Raw genomic sequence first — 20093 nt, forward strand, 5'->3', positions numbered from 1 at the left:
TAGAAGCAAGTAGTTCTTATCGTGTTAATACAGCTTTAAGGGCAGAACGGAGAAGGGCTGTAAACTTTGGGTAGATCTCCGTTACCACAGCAACGGCTATTGAATTACACGACGGCATACAGCTAGTGGACTTTGGAGCACAGGTGGAGACAGGTGAGTCACGGTTCACTGTAAGGAAACGCAGCCTTCGGCAGCAAAAATGGTAAGAGGAATAGGTTGTTTCTATCAAAAGTTAATTGTTTTTATGCTCATGCAATTTAAATGAACACTTTCAATTTAAAACACTTACCGGTGAAATGATTAGGTCATCTTTACCCCCCCTCCTAGGCAAAATTTTTCACTCCAGCTCAAATCAATGGTAAGCCAGATATATTATTTTGCTCTAAATGTCCGACATCTGTGCTTTGAATGTCATTGTTTTTTGTTTCCTATCGGGACAATCATTTGGATGACTTTCATTCAAGGCTAGAAATTCATCCGTCATTCTTTCTCATCTGTAGAGTTCAAGGAATGTTTCTCGTTGTATGACAAGAAACAGAAGGGCAAGATTGAGGCCGGGGAACTTATCACAGTGATGCGCAGCCTCGGGACAAGCCCTACTTTCAGTGAAATCGACAGACATCTCCAAGTTCACAAAATTGGTAAAGGATTGGTGCCAAACATTACACAAGCGACAATTACTCATGTACTCCCTATATGACGAGGCAGACGTCCAAGCATAGAAGTGTTCAAAGGGGTTCATAAGAAACTTCAGTTGTGCTTCGTCCTGATTTAATCTAATGTAATACTGTAAATACCTGCCAGAAATAAAAACCCATACATTGATTGAATAAATAATATCATTCAACAATGAGAAATTGTTGGTGTCAGCAGCATGGAAATGTTTGACCTGGACCCTATAATGTATCTAACCTATGCAATGGCGCAGACTTTAATACTGAATCAAAGATTTTTAGACTGTGTATTGTGTTGTGTCCTTGCTTAGCTAAGCAGGGCGAGCTGGACTTCTCTACGTTCCTGACCATGATGCACAGACAGATGCAGCAGGAGGACCCTAAGACAGAGATCCTGGAGGCCTTGAAGATGGCCGACAAGCAGAATAAAGGCTACATCCAGGCGGCTGAGTTGCGGGCCAAACTCACCAAACTAGGAGAGAAACTCACAAACAAAGAAGGTGGGTGCCCCAGTATTGTTTAGCTTTAATTGTGTTCATTGTTTCGAGACTTGGGTAAAACAAACCCATGGAAAACCATCGATAATAGAGATGGGACAATTTTTTTTCTGTCTGCAGTAGCGCTGAATTGGTCATCAGCAAAATAAAAATCTCCCCCAATAGAAAGTTACAACGAAAGTCAACTTACTGATTGAACTCACACACTCATTGCCAAAAAGTTAGGACTTGTCTACACAATGAATGGGGCCATGTGGAGAATTTTGTTTGTGAAAGAGCTTTGGAAGTGAACTTAATGAATTGTATTCAAGATCAGATATTCATTTGGGGTTCTTCTATGCTCAGAGATAACCATTTGATTGTGGGAAATTGACGTTTAGAAGCAAGCCATTGCCGTGTTTTTAATGAAAGTCTATGCCATCCATGTTTATAGGCACAATCAGTTGTACTTAATTCATTTTATGTTTTATTTATCTTGCTTTTAGTGGATGATTTGTTCAAGGAAGCAAATGTCAAATCAAATGGAACGGTCAACTATGAAGAGTTCACCCGGATGATGACTCTTCCACCTGTTGACTACTGAGTTGAGTTCTGTTCTTGTGGAGCACAGGCTCCATGTTCCAGCTGTGAGTTTTACCATGTAACACAACTTGTATTAGATATCATGTGTAATATGATTTGCTTCATGACTTGTACCATGTAACACAGGGATCCAAACATCCAAAAGTTGCAATTATTTATAATCGAAAAAAATTGATAGTGGCATGTTAAAACAAGTTATGTGAATAAATGAAAAGTTCAATAAAAGTGAAACTGAGAGACAAGTCAAACTGCTGTATAATAATATGCATATGATTGTCGTTTTAATAAAACATTGAAATTATTCCATGCTTTATTACCAAACATTTCATTTTGCTTTATTAAGAGTTGTATAAACATGGCTAGTGCAATGCTGAAAAAAAAATTAAACATAACTGATAAAGAAACATTAACGTCACCCATTACTGCATGGCTTACCACACGGTAAGCCTTTTGTCTCACAGTATACTTCACCTGTTAATAAGCACTGTACAAGCCTTTTACATTGTCTTTACACCTCAGTGCAAGCCAAATGACTAGCTTCTATTAGAAAAAGTACAATAGAGAAAACGAAAAAAACATTTGAAGAGGCTATAGGTTACAGGCAAATTCAGGTTGAGTGAATGTGAATCTGCTTTGTAATGTTCTCTATTGTTTACTTTGGTAGAATCACCACAACTGTGAATTAAGATGAACCTGTACAAAATCTGGAAGCTCATTAGGACTATTTCTACTTAAAGGTCCCATGGCATTAACATTTCACTTTATGAGGTTCTCTAACATTAATATGAGTTCCCCTAGCCTGCCTATGGTTCCCCAGTATAGAAATGGCGTTAGGTGTAAAACGAGCACTAGGTATCCTGCTCCCGCCGATTTGGACATTTCCCTGAATGTCGTTATCCGGGGACATGTTAACTCCCCTTTCTCTGCTTTGGCCGCCCAGAGAATTTGGCCTGCCAATGAGACAATGAGCTACGACCGTGCGAGCGCCACATGTGTGTGTGCGTGGGGGAACACTGTAATGCAACACTTCTTTGTTATATGGATTACTGTTCTGCTGTTGGAGCATAACATGTCGGGTTCAGTGACGTATCTTGTATTTCCACAACGAGACTCGTAGTGGGGGTTATCTCAGCCATGGTTGAGAAGGAATTGGGGGAAAGGAACTTTGGCTTTGTCTCCCTGAAGTAACCTACATGAACCGCGACATGGAGGAGAAAGGGTTTGTTGCCCGCGATTGTCTCCCGCCGGAGCCTCACTGCCCTCTGCCGAGGCGGTGACACCTCGGCAACAATGCCTTCCTCCATTGTCAATGGTGAGACACAGATCTTGTTGTAGCGATTTTATAAAGGCTACATGTTCTACTTATATTATAACTAAATAATTTTATATTTATATAAATATTTATACCACGGTATGGAGGAATGCTCGATTCTGATTGGCTGCAGGGTGTGCATTAACTCCTGATATACGGACACCTGCTAAGTAGTTCCAGTCAAATTGTCTGTTCACCGTTCTCAATTAATGTGCGAGCTGGCGTATCGTATCAGCCCGTCTCAAAAATGACTAACCGTAGCAACAAGAACGCAGTCAAAGCCGACGGACTAGAATACCTCCCGTTGCCAAGTCGTAGCTAATGTCCGTCCTAATTAGTGGAGTAGTGAACCACGATCAGTTGCATATGATCCTTACGTGAGGGTAATGGTTGTTGCAGGAATTAGTCAAACCCTCAGGCGTTGCCAGGGAAACAAAGTTATGGCTTGTGAAAAACGTTATATTTGGATTGTATTGTGGTCTTAATTTATTTTCTTTGGCAAGTGACCGTGGTATAAGGGGGTAATGCCCTTCGAGGTGTCCATTATCAGGAATTAATGGACTTCGCGCTGCGCGTCGGACGGTTCACGCCTCCGCGGCGTCCATAATTCCTGATAATGGACACCTCGTCGGGCAATATCCCATACATATATAATAGATATTCCAATATCTAACTAATTCAATATTAAACCAATGCATTTCAATCTGGAGATTTCTTTCGACTTAAGACGGGGGGGGCGGGCTGCACAATGCAGTAGTAGTGGATTCGTCAAAACAATAATCAGAATGATCAGATCTTTGCAGCAGATCCCCTCACAAACTCAAACTAAACACGTCCCTTAAACCCAGTGTCACACCAGAATGTAGTATAACTACGTAATATGATATCCGCCGGTACTCCAGCGAAGGGGCCCAGACAGAGGGGCCCCGACGGAGGGGCCTCTGCAGAGGAGCCCCTGCAGAGGAGCCCCGGCGGGAGACAATCCGGGCAACTATCCCTTTCTCGTCCATGTTGCGGTTCAATGTGGACTTCAGGGAGTCAAAGCCAACGTTCCTTTCCCCCCATTCCTTCTCAACAATGGCCGAGATAACCCCCACTACGAGCCTCGTTGTGGAAGTACCGGGAGTCCACACACGGCAACAATCCCTTTCTCCTCCACGTCGCGGTTCAGTCTGTACTTCAGATTGATGGGGAAGAACCAGACCCAGTCGTTTGCGATTCATAATATCGTCTGGAGGCGCACACAGCTTTTGGCCGCGATGATAATATATATTCTATGATATAGATATCTATGTATAAAATGATATTATTTAGATATAGAGCTCCAGGACACCTGCCGGAGCACCCAGAGTGTTCAAGAATATTTACATAAGGCCAAAAGCTGTGTGCGCCTCGCCATTGCGATCCATCCACTGTAAACAGAGCGCATGGTACCGTGGCCACAAGCTGCACAGGGCCACACCCCCACCCTCCTCCTTGACCCGCCTCTAAAAAACGGTACGTTTGAAGGAAAGCTCAATGTGGGACTGGCTCGTAGAGGCTGTAATTTTGCACCAAGGCTGAAATTCTTGAATGTCTTCAAGTACTGTATTAGGGGCCCACTAATAGCTATATAAAAGCATTCATAAAATAGCATGCCATGGAATTTTTAAGGAAAAAATAAAGTTAGTTAGATCCACTAAAGGTGATTTATTTTGAGTTTTTCAAGACAGTTTTGAGAACTGTAAATTTGTGCAGAGAGAACCCTTTAATGTGTTTATAAAAGATCTGTGGCAAGTATATGGCAAAAGGCCTCACTCTCCATATTAGGCATGACATAAAATAACCACAAAAAAGTGTGTTTTTTGTCCAAATACCTGAGAAAAGATTTTGCATTATCTGTTAAAAAAAATGTTTTCATAATACTAAACTACTGATTGTCTATATTTTTACCAAATGTAAAAGTGTGTCAGATTTGTAGTGTATTTTCTACAAACTTTATCCTTTTCCCTAGTGGCTTCAAGGTCACAACAAATGCAGCTGCATACAAAAAAAAAATCATTCGGGTTCCAATCCTCAAATAGGCAGATATTGAACTCTAAGGTTATTGATGCTGTTTTTTTTTGTGCTCTTGTCATCATAGAAGCAGATTAATATTAAGTGTGAATTAACCACTGGCAACCACATGCATAATTGACCCATTTAGATGAATGTCAACATGTTAAATTATCATGTTGCTATTAAATATCAATCTCCAGTTGTTTCTAAGTTGTTAAATATTAATAACTCAGTAACACAAATCAACAACACAATTAAATTACTCAATATAATAAATGATAATTTACCTGTAGTTATTCACAATTAAGTGGGTTATTGGTGGGAACCAAGGTTACCCAATGATTGTTATGAATGAATGATGATTATTTGATGGACATGAAACAAAAAAATTGTGCTGATTGTAATTACCTCGTTTTAAAGAGCTCCATAAATAAAAAGTAAAATGACTAAATTAAACGTGTTGATTGAGTCGGCAATTTGATTTGAGGCTTTTGTAAAAACTGAGAACATAACGCATATTTTGGATAGTGACAGCGTTTTGATATTGTATTGTTATTCTTATATTTATTTTGTAATTGCTTCCGAATAATCAATATCCTATTAAGGTTGGACAGTTAGTAACAATTGAATAGTAAAAGACAAAAATATTCAAGTAGATGAAAGGCCAAACCAAGGCTTAGTACTCTTTAGCACCAAAATGGTATTATGCAGCACCATTTTTCCATTTCCATTTAGGAAAACCATGCAAAGAAAAAAACCTATAAGTCATTAAGTCAAACATATGGAGCCGCTTCTTGAAGGCTTCGAAAATACATTAGAGACATCTGTGGGCTGTGCCGTAAGACCTGTACCACATATTGTGTAGAACCACTTTGCTGAATAACCCAGGTTGAGTTGCTTACTCCAACTGCTCACTGCAATAATGAGATGGCTACATTAGTTCCAATGCTGTAATGCAGAAAATAGAGTCAAATATAATTATTTGAAATACCCAGAGAGCAAACCTTTCAAACGTCAATGCTGCGAAATACACAAACAACTGCATTCATGTCGTTTTTATGTAATCTGTCTCCACAGCTTGTTATTCCACTGTTAAGCATTGGTACAGAAAGCACCTGATTGGGCCCTTCGAGGCGACCATACACTACTATTCTTAAACAGGACTCACAAAAAGCCACGGAGTAAACATGGTACACAGTAATTGCACACCTATCACGTGTGCCTGAACAACTTCATGCCTAATGCATGAGGCTGTAGACGAAGCCTCGAGAGGTCTGGGGGTCAGAGAACAGATGGAGTCTGTGGAATTCAGCTTGGTGCTCCGGGAGACCCTAGTCCACGTGCTTTAACATCTTGCCTCAACGGTGAGACGTGCGGCCTTGGCCACGGGAACGCTGGCCACAGGTCCTGCAGCATTGTGCCTGTACAGTTGGCAGGCGACAACGGCCCAGCCAATGCAGAGTCTGGCAGAAACGGAAGGTCAGCTGATCGCCAAGACAGACTACACCTGATGTATAAAGAGACAAGAGAGAGAGCGAAAGAGGTTACATAACCCACTAACAGAACTGAACCTTAATGTACCGTACATATGCAGCCGTAAATATACATATGCAGAAATAGAGAGAAAGAGAGCGAGAGAGAGACATATCCCTGCAACACAAATAAATATACTTAAGAAAAAAAATGTAGACAGAATGGAACGAATAAAGAAAGAAAGAGCGAGAGCGAGACAGACAGGTAAATAGATATTCATTTCACACATGGTGAAAGACGGTGTCAGACGTTGAAACCTGTGATGAAACCAATTAGTGGTGATGAGTTGTTTGAGTCCCACAAAGCCCAGCCAGCCATGCTGCAGCCAGGGGCGGACTGGCCATCGGGAATACCGGGGACATCCCCGGTGGGCCGATGGCCGAAAATATAATTCCACCGGCCCATCACTTTCATGTACCGGCCCATCATCGCATCAGCCGAAATGATTAACACACCGGCACAAGCATAATTTTCTCCAAGAGCTATACCTATCTTAATCTGACTGACTGACTGACTGACTGACTGACTGACTGACTGAGTTTTACTCAGTCAGTCAGTACTGCTACTCGCAATCGGTCTTCACACTCATGGTGACTATTTTTCGATTTTTTTTTAAGTGTCTTCTAATATGTGTTTTACAGACTTCGGAAGTCCAAAGTAAGAAAAGATCTCCACCTTATTAATAAACACCTCTAAATTGGTTCTTACACAGCCGAAGTGTTCTCAACTGTGCGGATTGAGGTAGAGAATTTGGATTTGCATACATACACGCAACGCAGCACCCAGTTCTACGCATGCGCTCAACCCATGAGGCCCAGTGATGCTGGTGGCGATACGATACAACGACCTACGGTAAGCTTACTGATCATGAATTAAAACGTCTCTAAAATATGTTTGACTTAGGACCTATGTTCTATGGCAAAGTTCGTTTGCATTGTAAATACAAGACAAGTCTGTAGCTGTTGCTAGCCCTCAGCCTACTCTACTCTGAAACAGCCAGCCGTTAGCCTACACCAGGGGTACTCAAGTAGAAATGATGAGGGGCCACAAAAATTTTTTTCAGTGACTCAAGGGGCCGGTCGGTATACGTGTGACTGAGGCCGATATATGCTCAGTTTTAGACGTAACGCGTAAGCACGTAAGATACATAACCCCCCCTTGCGCGGTAAAATATCCCCCTTACTTGCTTAAGTGCGTCGGCCAAAATTCCTGACAATGCGACTGAAACACACCCTACGCAGCTCGCAAAGACTGTGATTGGCCAGCTAACCACATCCTTTCAGGAGTCTCACATTTCCGGTTTTACAGCATAATAGCGCCATTTTTAAAAGGCCGTGACAGAAGCGAATGAAGAATTTTGAAGAAGGAGAAGAAGAAAACACAAGAACGAATTATGATAATTATAAATATAAACAAGCCAGCGATTTCCACTTCCACGCCCACAGATTCGTTCGTTGCTCCCCCTACTGTTCTGGCGGAGAATCCCCTTGCAACACGCGCAATCCTTAAGGAACCTTAAAGGAACCGTAAATCAAAACTTGTCTAAAACAAGTCCCTTGTGTAAATTACGTGCTTACGTCTCTGCGTCTAAAACGACCCTAAATCGGCCTTGACTGCTGCTGAGATGGACTGTCTGCCTCGAGTTTGGGAGGGCTGGAGCGGTCTGTGGGCTGGAGTGCTATCTGTTTATCGTTGCAACCCCCAGCCTCGTATTGAGATCGCGGCGCGCGGTTTCAAAATAAGAGCGCCCAACACGATATTTTTTTTTTTTTTTTTTTTTTTTTTTTAATAATTAAAAAAACTTTTCAAAACAGCTCGAGGGCCATTAATAGACACCCCGCGGGCCACAAAAGGCCCGCGGGCCGCTACTTGAGTATGACTGGCCTACACTCTAATGTTGTGTTTGAGTGGTGGGCTAGCCGGCTAGCCCATTGGTGCGCGGTCCAGATACCGAATTATGATAGCCCTATACTCCGACAACAAGAAAGTCATTAGTTCGACAGCCCACCGCCCAGGATAGGGTGGTGTCATTTATGTGCCATGGTGTACTGTATGATGATGTTATGATGTTCATTTATGAAGACGTGAAAACAGTGGTAGCACTGGCGTGCGAAGTGCTGCAAGATGCGGCGGGAACCACACCACCTCCACCACAAAAAATGAATTCAGTTCACAATTTAGTGGGTACTACTCTTGATACAGTAGAGTAACATCTGATTCATCATTTATTCTCTTTTCTATTCTTTGTCTTCTATTTTTTGTCTTTCTCTTCTATTAAACGCAGGTACACACCCAGTCGGATGAACTCTACCCATTACTGTGATGGACGTGGAGTATACTTTTTTTGTTAATAAATAACACCTTTTGGAAGTGTATAATGCGTCCACTCTCACTGATTGCTATTAACTCATTGCATGGCTTAAGAGGTATGTGGAAAATAGTTGCACAGTTGGAGTCAGGCTTTTAGCTAGGATTTTTTGTACAGCACTTGATCGTTTTTAGGTAATATTGCAATTACACTGATTTATTTATATGTTTAGTAATTTAGTTCATAATAACAGTGAGTGTAACTGAAACTAGGTAACAAGGTCAAAATTCAAGTAACAACTTTAACAAAGTTAAAGTTGTCCCATTTCTTCTTATTTTTTAGTAGACTATAGGGCAGACGCCCTGCTAGCTAAAAGCCTGGTTGGTGTAGACATTCGAGAGACCAAAAAGACTGAAAAGGTGTGTTATCGAATTTAGTGGGCCGGTCTGGTTCAAAATGCCCGGGCCGATAATTTTGTCCCAGTCCGCCCCTGGCTGCAGCCACACAGCTGTGATTCATTAGGCCACTGCTGTATTTTTTTTTACAACAAATGTATATTTCAACAGTCGCTGACGATGACCCGGGGATAACAAATGAAGAGGTGGAAGTACAATAAGGCATCACTCTCTAGAGCGTCTGACATTCAAGCAAGGTTGTGTTATTTCTTGAAAAGAGAAAAAGGAAGAGATCAACAGCGCGTGGAGAATGGCTGGATAATTCTGTAGCCCGATAAAAGAGTTCAAAGTGTCTACTCTAGCCTGCTATTAGCCAGCTCTTCTCCTGACGGGCAGTATATGTGAACGACATATCCGGAAATGTTAATTACCTTATATGTGAATGAGGAGTAGAAAGTTGGCATTTCACACCATTTGAGTGGAAGTGTTGATGACGTTTGATGTTTCTGTCTACATTTGCATGTCGTTATGTGTCCACCTAAATGATAATCAGCCTGTTTCCTTTTGTTCGCTGAATGGTAGACAAAATATTTAATTGTTGGCACTGCTTTTGAGTCATTCGTGGTGAACGCTAAATGATATTTCTTATCGTAACCCTAAAAGTACAAATCATTCAATAAATTACAATAAATTAGTTCAGAGCTGCAAGCGCATATAGAAAAAGTTTTTTTAAATTATTATTATTTACAACAAGTAGCTGAACATTATAGGGTCCCGGCTTTCAACTCCCTGTTCTCTCAGTTAAACACAGAAATCACCTACATTTGTCCCAGTGTTTGTTATATGTGAAATGAAGCAGAAAAATACTTTCTCTTTATCCGGTAACGCAGTCGTTCGCGACGCCTTTCTTCTTCGTCGTTTCTTCTTGTTGTCCCTACGCATGCTCCGATCTTTCATTGATCAATGCCGATGTTGTCAATGCAACGGAATACATGATGCATCGCTGCAGCAACATTTAAGATGATCCTGATGAGTTTGCCAGTTCTGCCTCAATGCTTTCTGTGGTCAAACCAAAACAAACTAGAGCAAAAGCGGCTGCACTTATATGCCTCTTGCGAACCTTGACCCTACGTCATATCCCGACCCCCCTAAACCCCCCATTGATTCTATTGATTTGCACATTTCAGTCATTAAACCCCTAGAGACCCCTGAGGGATATGCTATTGAGTGCTTTCTTTGCAAAACCTGTTGCTTATTTATTGTCCAGATTAAGCTAGTTCATTACAAACAGGATAAATATTACTTAATTTTTTCCTGTTTGTCTTTATTGCACTGTGGTTCGGAAATCAACGTAATTTTGATTCCTCTGTTTGTCTGGCACATATTTTGAATTTTACAATAAAGCTGACTTTGACTTGAAAAAATGAGCCCCTCTAGAACTACTACACAGTGATATCCAAAACAAGCATGTCAGATAATTGCAGAGAACACACAAACATGACGCCTGCATGCACCAACGAGAAAAAGAATCAAAGCATCTTTATGCATATTCAACAATGGCTTCTGCTCTATTCACATTGAGCTATTTCTGCATCCCTGAATTATTACTACTAGACTAGTATGGTTGACAGTACAATCGATGAGTGGATTTGGTTTCACAAATGAGAAAAATACGACATCAATACTGATTATATTACTATTGTGTTTTTTGAGAATGTTGATTGATTGGTGTTGGAATGTGGATAGAATTTTGTTTCCTGTTTGTTACTGGAGTGAAGTGATATTTCTTGCCGAAACAAAAAACATTGACTGAGAACAATACATATTCTGTATAGATGGGCAAATGGATGAATGGACCAGAAACCTTGGTTGTTACAATACTCAATGTACTAGGCAAGAGCAAGGCAGAAGCAGCTCTGCCATACAAAAGATTTCTATTTTCTGCAGTGCGCAAGGAGCAGTTGTATCTGTCGCGTGGAAACCAACCATATGCACTGGCCACTTTTAAATATGACTCCCACCCTTGGGGTTGTGACTCAAGCAGCAGGAAGGATGAGGGCCTTATGGGAAAGCCTTGTGGGAGCAGAGAGAAAAGGTTTATACATAAGTCTCACAGACACACACACTCACAAACCCAAACACTCACACAAACAAACACATAAACTACAAGATTGACTATCCTTGAATGTCAATCGTCAACAAAACTTAAATTGGTCCTCGTTCCCTGCATTGTCTTTTTTTCCCTCTGACAACTGGAATACAAGTTAATTCAAATATCAGTACCTTGCAAACAATGACTGGGAGGGACCGGAAAAAGTAAGAAGACGTAAGACCATCAATTGTAACCCCCCCCCCCCCCCCCCCCCCCCCTTTGTTGTGAGGCTTACTTCCTCTGTTATGTTCATGTTAATAATAGTTGTTGGAATGCAATATGGCCCATCCGCTTTCGCTGCAACCACAAAGAGGTTTGGCCTAGGTTACATTTTGGGGATGTTTTGGTACATCCGTCAAATTGTTTTATCCTATGTATCAACAGGTTACAAACTAAATTATAAGATACATGGCTTCTGTACATTTGGGGAATTTCTTGAAGAAATGTATTAAATTATTCTTTGCAGACGGGAAATTCAAGAGCCACTTCATGTTTGTGCATGAATGGAAGTGCATGAAAGAATGCGTGCGGGGCCAAAAGGGTCAAAACTCTGAATACTTGCCTACAATGAGGCTTATGCTGTGTTTGCAATTGCGCACTTACGTAAGTGCACTTAATAAGTGCACTTCATTGTCCCTACAGTACACCTACTTATAGGCGCAGTATGTACTCATTGCTACAGTGCACTGTCAAAACAACTGGAAATGAATTTGCAGTTTGACGGTTCTTCTTCGGTGGTATTTTTTTTCTGCTTTATCATTTCCATAATTCTAATACCTATCAATATCAATCAATTTCTATCGAATTTATCTGTATTTGTTTTAGAGCTGTGTAGCACTAATCAACTCAAACTGTAAAATTGAAATTTTATTGTTTTTCTTAAAAAAGTAAGTGCAAGTATAGAAGTGCGCAATTTCAGACACAGCATTAGTTTTGACCCTTTTGGTCTTCCATACCATGTGTGCATGCAAGCATGCATGCCTGCAGGTTAATTTTAAGTAGCAGCAGGTAGCTGTGCTCCAGCCATAACTGCCTGTCTCTACTGGTGTTTTCCAGCTTGATTCCCGATCCCTACTGAAACCTCAGTCTGCATTAGATAGATACAGTGCCACAGCAGCTTTAAGACAGACATGACACCACACATTTCCTCATATAGCTTCCATACTTAATAAGTGGAAATACAATAAATAAATAAAAAAGTGCAAAGTTATTTTTGTGCATTGTAAAACCTTATGTCCGCCTTACAACCATTGTGCCAACGTATCCCATCCCAGCAGCACGGCTCCCGGAGCGGAAGCCAACAGGATGCTCAGTATCGGGGGACGTGGTAACAAGGCCTGAAATAGCACAGTAGACAGAGGAGCTTGCAGGAAACAAGAGGCAAAATCCATACGACTTAGCTGTTCTTTGGTGTTTATCCTGGAGCCCTTGTTGTTAAGCTTTGTTTGGACATCGTTACCAGGCTTTTCACTGCAAATGAAAAGGCCCAGAACCTCCAATGGGTTAACTGTTGACCACTTTTCACCGGATTCCTGAACATAAACTCTAACAGTGATATGTTTGGGATATTTTGGGATAATTACAAAATATTTATTTTATGATTTCCTAATCCATTTGGAGCACCATGTCTTTTGTATAAATCATCAGATTTATACACCACTGAGCAGCTTGCGGCCACGATACCATGCACTAATGTTTACAGTGGATGTATCGCAGCGGCTCTGATTCATAATATCATCCGGAGGCGAACACAGCTTTTGGCCGTGTTCTGTAATATATTCTAGTACACTCCGGGTGCTCCGGCGGGAATCCTGGAGCTCTATATCTAAATAATATAGTATAATATATAGATATCTTTATATTATAAAATATATTATCATGGCCAAAAGCTGTGTGCGCCTCCGGATGATATTATGAATCTCAAACGACTTTTTTAAGCCTTTATCAAGTCTACCCGTTCAGCCTTTTCTGATGCCCTCTTATGGACAGTCCAACATTCAGCGCCACCACCATCCATGATCCCATCACTTCTCCCATTTCTCTGCCCTCTTTCCTCGCCAACTAAAATCACAATTCCTTAAATTTCTCCCCTAATTAAGTTAAGCTACACATTAAACAATTTTCATGGCCGATTTGGGAACAAATTTGAAGTCGGGGCGATTCCAGAAGATTCACAGCTCAAGTCAGGCAGTCTGCCCTGTAATGTGTTCAGAAAATACATACTAAAATACAGTTTTTTGCCAGGATCCAGATTTAGTTAGACAAGTTATTTTATCAGGGCAAGTCTTTCATGACTGGGCTGTGTGTGCAGTAGAAAGACGCAAATCACTGGGGGAATTTTTAACAGCCAATGAAAAGTCTGTATTTGAAAGAAGGTCCCGGAGAAAAGCAGGAAGTTTGTGCATCGCACCAAAGCAACAGCATTGTGCATGATGCGAATACGGTAATATTAGGGACAAGTGAGCAGATGTGGACTTAACAGAAGGAGGTTGACACAATTTTCTTAGTTTCCTTTTACGGTTTATTTTATTGCAGATCACTGCAAAAATAACCGCAGTAGTAAACTCAATGATATCCACTTCGATTTATATACTTGAATGGTGTCAAAATATGGTTTTGACACCATTCAAGTATATGGTTTTGACCCCATTCTTGTCTTATCTTGTTCTTTAGCTGCGGGTTGCCTAAAAACTACAGTTATGAGTGTGTGCAGACGAGACTGGAAAATTTGTTATTAAATCTGACCTGTAACAATATGTTTATTGTGTATTCGGTCAACATTTTTAATTCACTTGTTTTTATTCAGTTTGGGTAGTCTGTATCTGCCTGCTAATCAGTCAGTCAGTGAGTGTGGTCAAGGTGATAGGTTTTCCTTCTGCTTATTTTAGTATTTTCTGTTTTGAGCTCTTCCCCTGTTCAGTTTGAAGTTGCCTTTTGATCAATTTTAAACATGCCTCAGAGTGACTGCATTTTGAACTTCAGCGTATCCAACAAATGTGTTTTTTTTCATTTCATCCCATGAATGTTTTACATTCACTGGACATGGGCTGGAATGTCCTTCAAGGGGAAAGGTTCTGTGTTTGAACCCCGATGGTCCTGCGTTTTAACTCCAATGGTCCCTGTCTACCTGTAGAACTCCATAAGCAAGATGAGTTGTCACTTTTTGGAAAAGAGGGTCTGCTAAATAACCAAAAAGGGAAAGGCACATTAGTTCGTTCTCTTTTCTGCTAGCGCACCATTGAGCTAATTGCTAGCCATGTAGCAATCAAGTCATGCAAGCAAGGAGTGGACTTTATGTCAGGTTTACAATAAATCTCATGCATGTACAACATAATATTTTGTCCAAAGGAGCACTTTGTTTTGTTTTGTCTTGTTTTTGTTTTATTTATTTCTTATTGCTTATGTTTATTTATTTTTACACAATGTCTTGTTTTTTAAATAATGTATGATGACTATATACTCTGTAAGGTGACCTTGGGTGTCTTGAAAGGCGCCTCTAAATTAAATGTATTATTATTTATTTATTTTATTATTTGTCAGCTATTAGTGAGAGAAATGAACTGTGACAATAACTTATGAGTTGTAACTTATGAGTTGACTGCGCCTGCCTCCTTATGGGAGGATGTTGTTTTGGTTGTTTAGTTTCAAAGACTGGCCTTCTTCTACACTCTTTCCAATTATTGAATCTTAAGCCATTGGATAGAGGGTGACCTGAAGCCAATACATTCGATTTCACAAAGGCTTGCGATTAACCCAGTAGGGGGTTAGTTATTCATTATCTTAGCAATGACCTCCGGTTTAGCATCACTTTAAGACTTGTCACATTACATTTGCACAGTGATTCCATGGGAATTATTCTTTGTATCCATTTTCAGAAGGAGCGTATAAAAGTAAATGTTTATTCATTATAAATGAGCAGTATTATACAAGTTCGTCATGTCCAAGTTAACTTTTTAATTCATACTACTAAACTGCATACATTTAAAAGACTTACAGCACCAAACCAGATCAATACAGAAATGTGAACAGAGGTTATAGAATATTATGTATACAGGCAGTATAAATGTATATGAATGAGATGCAAGTATGTAGTGTGCATGTAGAACCCAGTATTGATTGAAGTTCAAAGCCGAGATTATTTCTACAAAATAACTGTGGCATCAGGGTTGACCACTGGCTATGCTGGAGAGAAGCCTCAAAGCTAGCCCGAGGGCTTCATTTACCCTCTGTGCCATGTGGCTTTCATTCATCTGCAATACAAATTACACGGCTGCACTGTCTACGGTTTTTCTGATGTCTGGAAACCGCTTTAATGACAACCTCTTATTTTCTAGCTGTGAACACACAGGTAAAATGCAGAAGCCTTGTTTGTTTATTTTTCTTTGAAGAGTAGTTTGAGAACTAATTTAATGGTCTTGCCCTGTACAAACAAATGTAAAGAAGACTAAAGAGCACTATGCTCCAATGATCCCATAAGCCAGCCTTCCATGCTCCAACGATGAAGAAAATACACGGCTCAGGCTGTCATAGCACCCTATTCCCTAAGGCGAGAATAGAGTAATCGTATTTGACCCACCAGACCATAGCATGGTTGTTCAAAAACACACTCACCCACCCACACACACTGTTATGCACTTCATTATTTGACAGTTTGACAGACAGAGTAGGGTTGACCCCTCTTACAAACCTGGATATACGAGGCGTGTGCAGGTTCACCCCATGGGAAGAGGTTGATAGTTTTACAATTTCTGCAAATGAATACTTTTGTTTTTAGGCTGCAGCTTGATATTCACTGAGGGTCGCTTTAATAACAGGTACGAGCCTCAATTGAAATTGATCAAAACTGGAAGCATCCACAAATTCTTCAACAGGAATTGAGTGAGTGTTTGGATCCAAAATGTAATACAATCAATTAAAGTAAGATGAAATACTCATAGACAAAGGGTTTTACCCGCACCCGATCTATATTTTTTGTTGGTGGTTTTATTCAGCGTTTAAAAAAGAATTACGTCTTGCAAAATGCATATTTTCTGTTACGCAGACTCCAAACTTTTATGGTTAACACTACTTCTGTCACAAAGAGTTTCATGAATAAACAGAAATTAATAGTGCTAGTATTATCTATTATCAAGGGATTTCCCTTGGTTAACAGAGTAATATTCAGAATTCAATCAAAAACATTTTATTCTTCAGCTAGAACATCACTTTCATAATGTTCTTCATTCTTCTGAATAGAATACTCATCCCGGCCCAGACAGAAATGTCATCCATTTCATTCATATTGCAGTAAGGCAGATAGCTGGTTCTTTGTTAATAGATATAATGGCCATGTCTGTGAGGACTATGAAAGAATCTTTTGTGCAAGCGTATTCAACTGTGCTGGATCAATCCTGGTAGGGGATTTTCTCTTAGTAGCCACAAAAATGACTTGAAGGCAGTGCTGTTTGTCGTCAAACAAAGACAATTAACTAGGGTTTCTATGGTGATTAGGGAGTTCTTGAATGCTCAGCAAGGTTTTTGGCTCTAGCTGAGCAACTGTAACAAATAATTTACGCAAGGATCAATAAATCATATTCATCTGAATCTGAAGCTCCTCAGGCATGTTTTGAAAGGTAGAAAATAAAATGCTTTGAGTTGACGTCAATGCAAATACGAAAGCAAGAAATACATAAAGGCAGTAGGAAAATCCTTAAAAAAAAAATTAACTGTGCAAAAAGTTGCATTGGCATTCTGTCCAATGACGAAGTAATCCCTGTAAGAACATTTTTTTCAAGTGTAGGGCACGTCACCTACCAGAAGAGGCACTCTCGCACTCGTGCAAGTTACACTTCTTGGTGCTTTGGGGCATGGGCTGAGGCTCACACTGTGCCTGGTCCATTTCGTCCTCCATCTCTGCCCTTGTGTCAACGCACTTGATGAGGCGATGCTGCACTCCACCCCCACATAGCAAAGAGCACTGCAAAAACATGATGCCTTTAATAAGTAGACCTTCATCACAGACGGTAGGGGTTTCGTGTCTGGGTCAAACACACATCACTTAATTTATATAAAGGGCGGGAGAGAGAGAGAGAAAGGGAGAGGGGGAGAGAGAGAGATAGACCATCAGGAACCGGACCAGAACAGATCCGTGTCTCATGTCTTATATCTGAGACTGTGTGGTGACGAGGATTTCAATCAGGGATTGTAAATTAGGTTTCAGTTTTAAGATTGCTGGATAAGAAACGTTTGGCTCTCAAATCAAGAGTAGGAGCAAGGTGATTTTCTGTGTCCCTTTGAAATTACATAATGTGAGAAATGGCTGCCGGCTGAATATGATGAATCAAATTACAAAGCATCAAATAAGGTGAATATTGGTGTATATGAAATCTTCCAAATTAAATGTCACTTTTACGTTGAAGCTCAACCTTATTGATAATTTTCCCTGTTTTATGTTCAAATCAATGCTGGATGTCTTGATATGCTCCATATGCTGCTAGAGTCTATATAACAATATGAATGAATGACATTGGCAGTTTATGAGGAGTCATAGCCCTTCCCCCTAAATAGATGCAATGACTTATAAGTCTGAAGCTTATTCATGTCTTTGATCCTATTTTTTAATAATTTCCTGTGATTGACAGTCACTGGATTTATTAATTACTTATTTATTTAATTCTATTTAATTCCATCTCATTCTTTTATGACCAATTCACCCATACATAATATAAGCTATATAAATTGTATAAATATAATATAAGCTATATAAATATAATCTGTAGCGTCCTCAGAAAAAAATAACCTTTGTAAACCATTGAACCATCCCTTTGAACCATTATTCACAACCATGTACTGAGAGCCTTTTTGTGTGCGCCAAGCCAGCTGTCATCCGACAGAATTTCTGAATAATTGTCCTTAGTGATACAACTAAATTGTGTGTGTGTGTGTCTGTTTATGTGTGGCTAACCCCATAGAGTTTGGGAAAATATTAATTGGCTTAAAAGCTGCTAATCACTGCACAGAGATGACCACTGTCGTAAAATGATCTTTTTAGGTAGGCCCTAACATAGGCCTACTTTTATGGGTAATATGCACCTTGTATAGGAGAATGTGTTGGTTGAGTGTACTTGCTTATGCGTGTGCATGCATGAATGTGTGTGTGTTGAGACCTGCCTGCCTGCTGGTGTGTGTTTGTGTGTGCTTGTGTATGCGCGTGTGTTTGTGCATGTGTCCTATGCTGTTTACCTGTCCCCAGGATCCAGTCAGCCACTGTGCACAAGGCTGGCTGTTGCAGGACTGGATGTGAGCAAGCTTCAGGTCCTGGTCACACTGCCCCTCCTCTGGACACGTCACCATGCGCTGCTGTTCCCCCCCACCACAGACCTCTGAGCACTACCCCCCCCCCCCCCCACACACACACACAAACACACACACACACACACACACACACACTTAGACATGCTGCTAGAGTGCTAACACAACATGGTGTCCGGTAAGCACATATCTATGCAAATTGAACATGCTAGATACGCTTTCCTTTGAGAGCTTGATTGGAACCTAAATTACAATCTTTATGGCGAATGAGAAAATAAACGTTGCAATTCTTTCCACTGAGGTTTCATTGTAGGATCCACCCTAGTGTCAGTCATATCCATTCTTATTGGTCAAGGTTGGATTCAAATCATGGACTTCCTGCACAGCACTCATGCGGCTTTCAACCGTTAGGGGCAGGAATTATGTGTGATCCCTTTAAAGCCTGGCCAGCATTTGGGAGAGGCTGCGGTCTTGATAGGCAGACTTCAAACGAATGCATCCATTTTGAGTTACTGTGTATACTGCTATATCTCATATCTTTTAGCAATCTTAGACAGCCGAACCTTCGTCAACGTGATAACAAGTTATAACCGTTTATGCGTTGCAAATATGCATATATTTATAGCTTCACCATATTTGATTATCGTAAAAAGGGATGAAAACATACATTTAATTAAAAGCCTGCTCGAATAAATACGTCTTCAGTTGGTTCTTAAAAATGTCAACAGAGCATGAATATCTAATGTAACTGGGCCAGGTGTTCCACAGTCTTGGAGCTACAGTAAGCTCCCCATCTCTTTGTTGGCTACTTCAGGAACAGCCAAAATACCTAAGGCCTCTTGTTGGTTGATAAGGGGTTATCAAGTCTGAAATGTTTACTTTATTAGACAATATTATGTATTAGTATGCGGGTAAAAGGACCTTAAAATAAAGGGGGAGCCACTGCAGGAGCCTTAAACATGAGTAATGTGCTCTCTTTTCCCCATCTTGTTCAAAGTCTGGCAGTAGAGTTCAAAATCATCTGAAGGTTACTATCAACCAATGAAGAGGGCATAGAATTGTCAAACTTGCTAGTAATGCAAATTGTATCTTGGCATACTGTTTTGTAATAAACAGCCTTACTTTGGCAATATTTCTCAAGTAGACTTATAGACTTATCTTCCCTAGTTTAGTTTACGACCATGCCGTGGTACATAAAAGTAGCAGTCACATAATTAGTGTTATGAATGTTTTTTTATCCTATGATGATGCCTCTTTGAAAAAGGTCTATGAGCATTGAGTTGGGTCTTAACAAGTCATGACCCTTCCAGCAG

The 20093-nt window shown here is 40.4% G+C and overlaps 2 protein-coding genes across 4 annotated transcripts in view; one reads left to right on the forward strand and one right to left on the reverse strand.

Annotated features, from left to right (window-relative positions):
* The first annotated feature begins 99 nt into the window (after positions 1–99).
* On the forward strand, positions 100–2059 carry calml4a (calmodulin-like 4a). The gene is made up of 5 exons (XM_030376336.1): positions 100–202; positions 328–358; positions 501–641; positions 986–1174; positions 1657–2059. Exons 1-5 carry the CDS (start codon positions 200–202, stop codon positions 1752–1754), a joined length of 462 nt encoding a protein of 153 aa, XP_030232196.1. The 5' UTR covers positions 100–199; the 3' UTR covers positions 1755–2059.
* adamts7 (a disintegrin-like and metallopeptidase (reprolysin type) with thrombospondin type 1 motif, 7) overlaps positions 2008–20093 on the reverse strand; it is an 89184-nt gene continuing 71098 nt past the window's right edge. The window contains exons 22-24 of one of the 3 annotated variants that reach the window (XM_030376330.1): positions 18712–18858; positions 17284–17446; positions 2008–6609 (exon numbers count right to left, since the gene is read on the reverse strand). In XM_030376330.1, coding sequence (XP_030232190.1) covers positions 6461–6609; positions 17284–17446; positions 18712–18858 — 459 coding nt within the window. In that variant the 3' untranslated portion in view covers positions 2008–6460. Of the gene's footprint in view, positions 6610–15375; positions 16239–16453; positions 17026–17283; positions 17447–18711; positions 18859–20093 lie in introns of those variants that run through there. The other 2 variants (XM_030376329.1, XM_030376331.1) reach the window with 2 other exon arrangements.

Source organism: Gadus morhua, chromosome 14 (genome assembly GCF_902167405.1).
Source record: "Gadus morhua chromosome 14, gadMor3.0, whole genome shotgun sequence".
NCBI lineage: Eukaryota > Metazoa > Chordata > Actinopteri > Gadiformes > Gadidae > Gadus > Gadus morhua.

Coding starts and splice junctions, on each gene's coding strand:
- calml4a (XM_030376336.1), top strand. Junction 359..500: donor CACTCCAGCTCAAATCAATG/GTAAGCCAGATA, acceptor TCTCATCTGTAG/AGTTCAAGGAATGTTTCTCG. Junction 642..985: donor TCTCCAAGTTCACAAAATTG/GTAAAGGATTGG, acceptor GTCCTTGCTTAG/CTAAGCAGGGCGAGCTGGAC.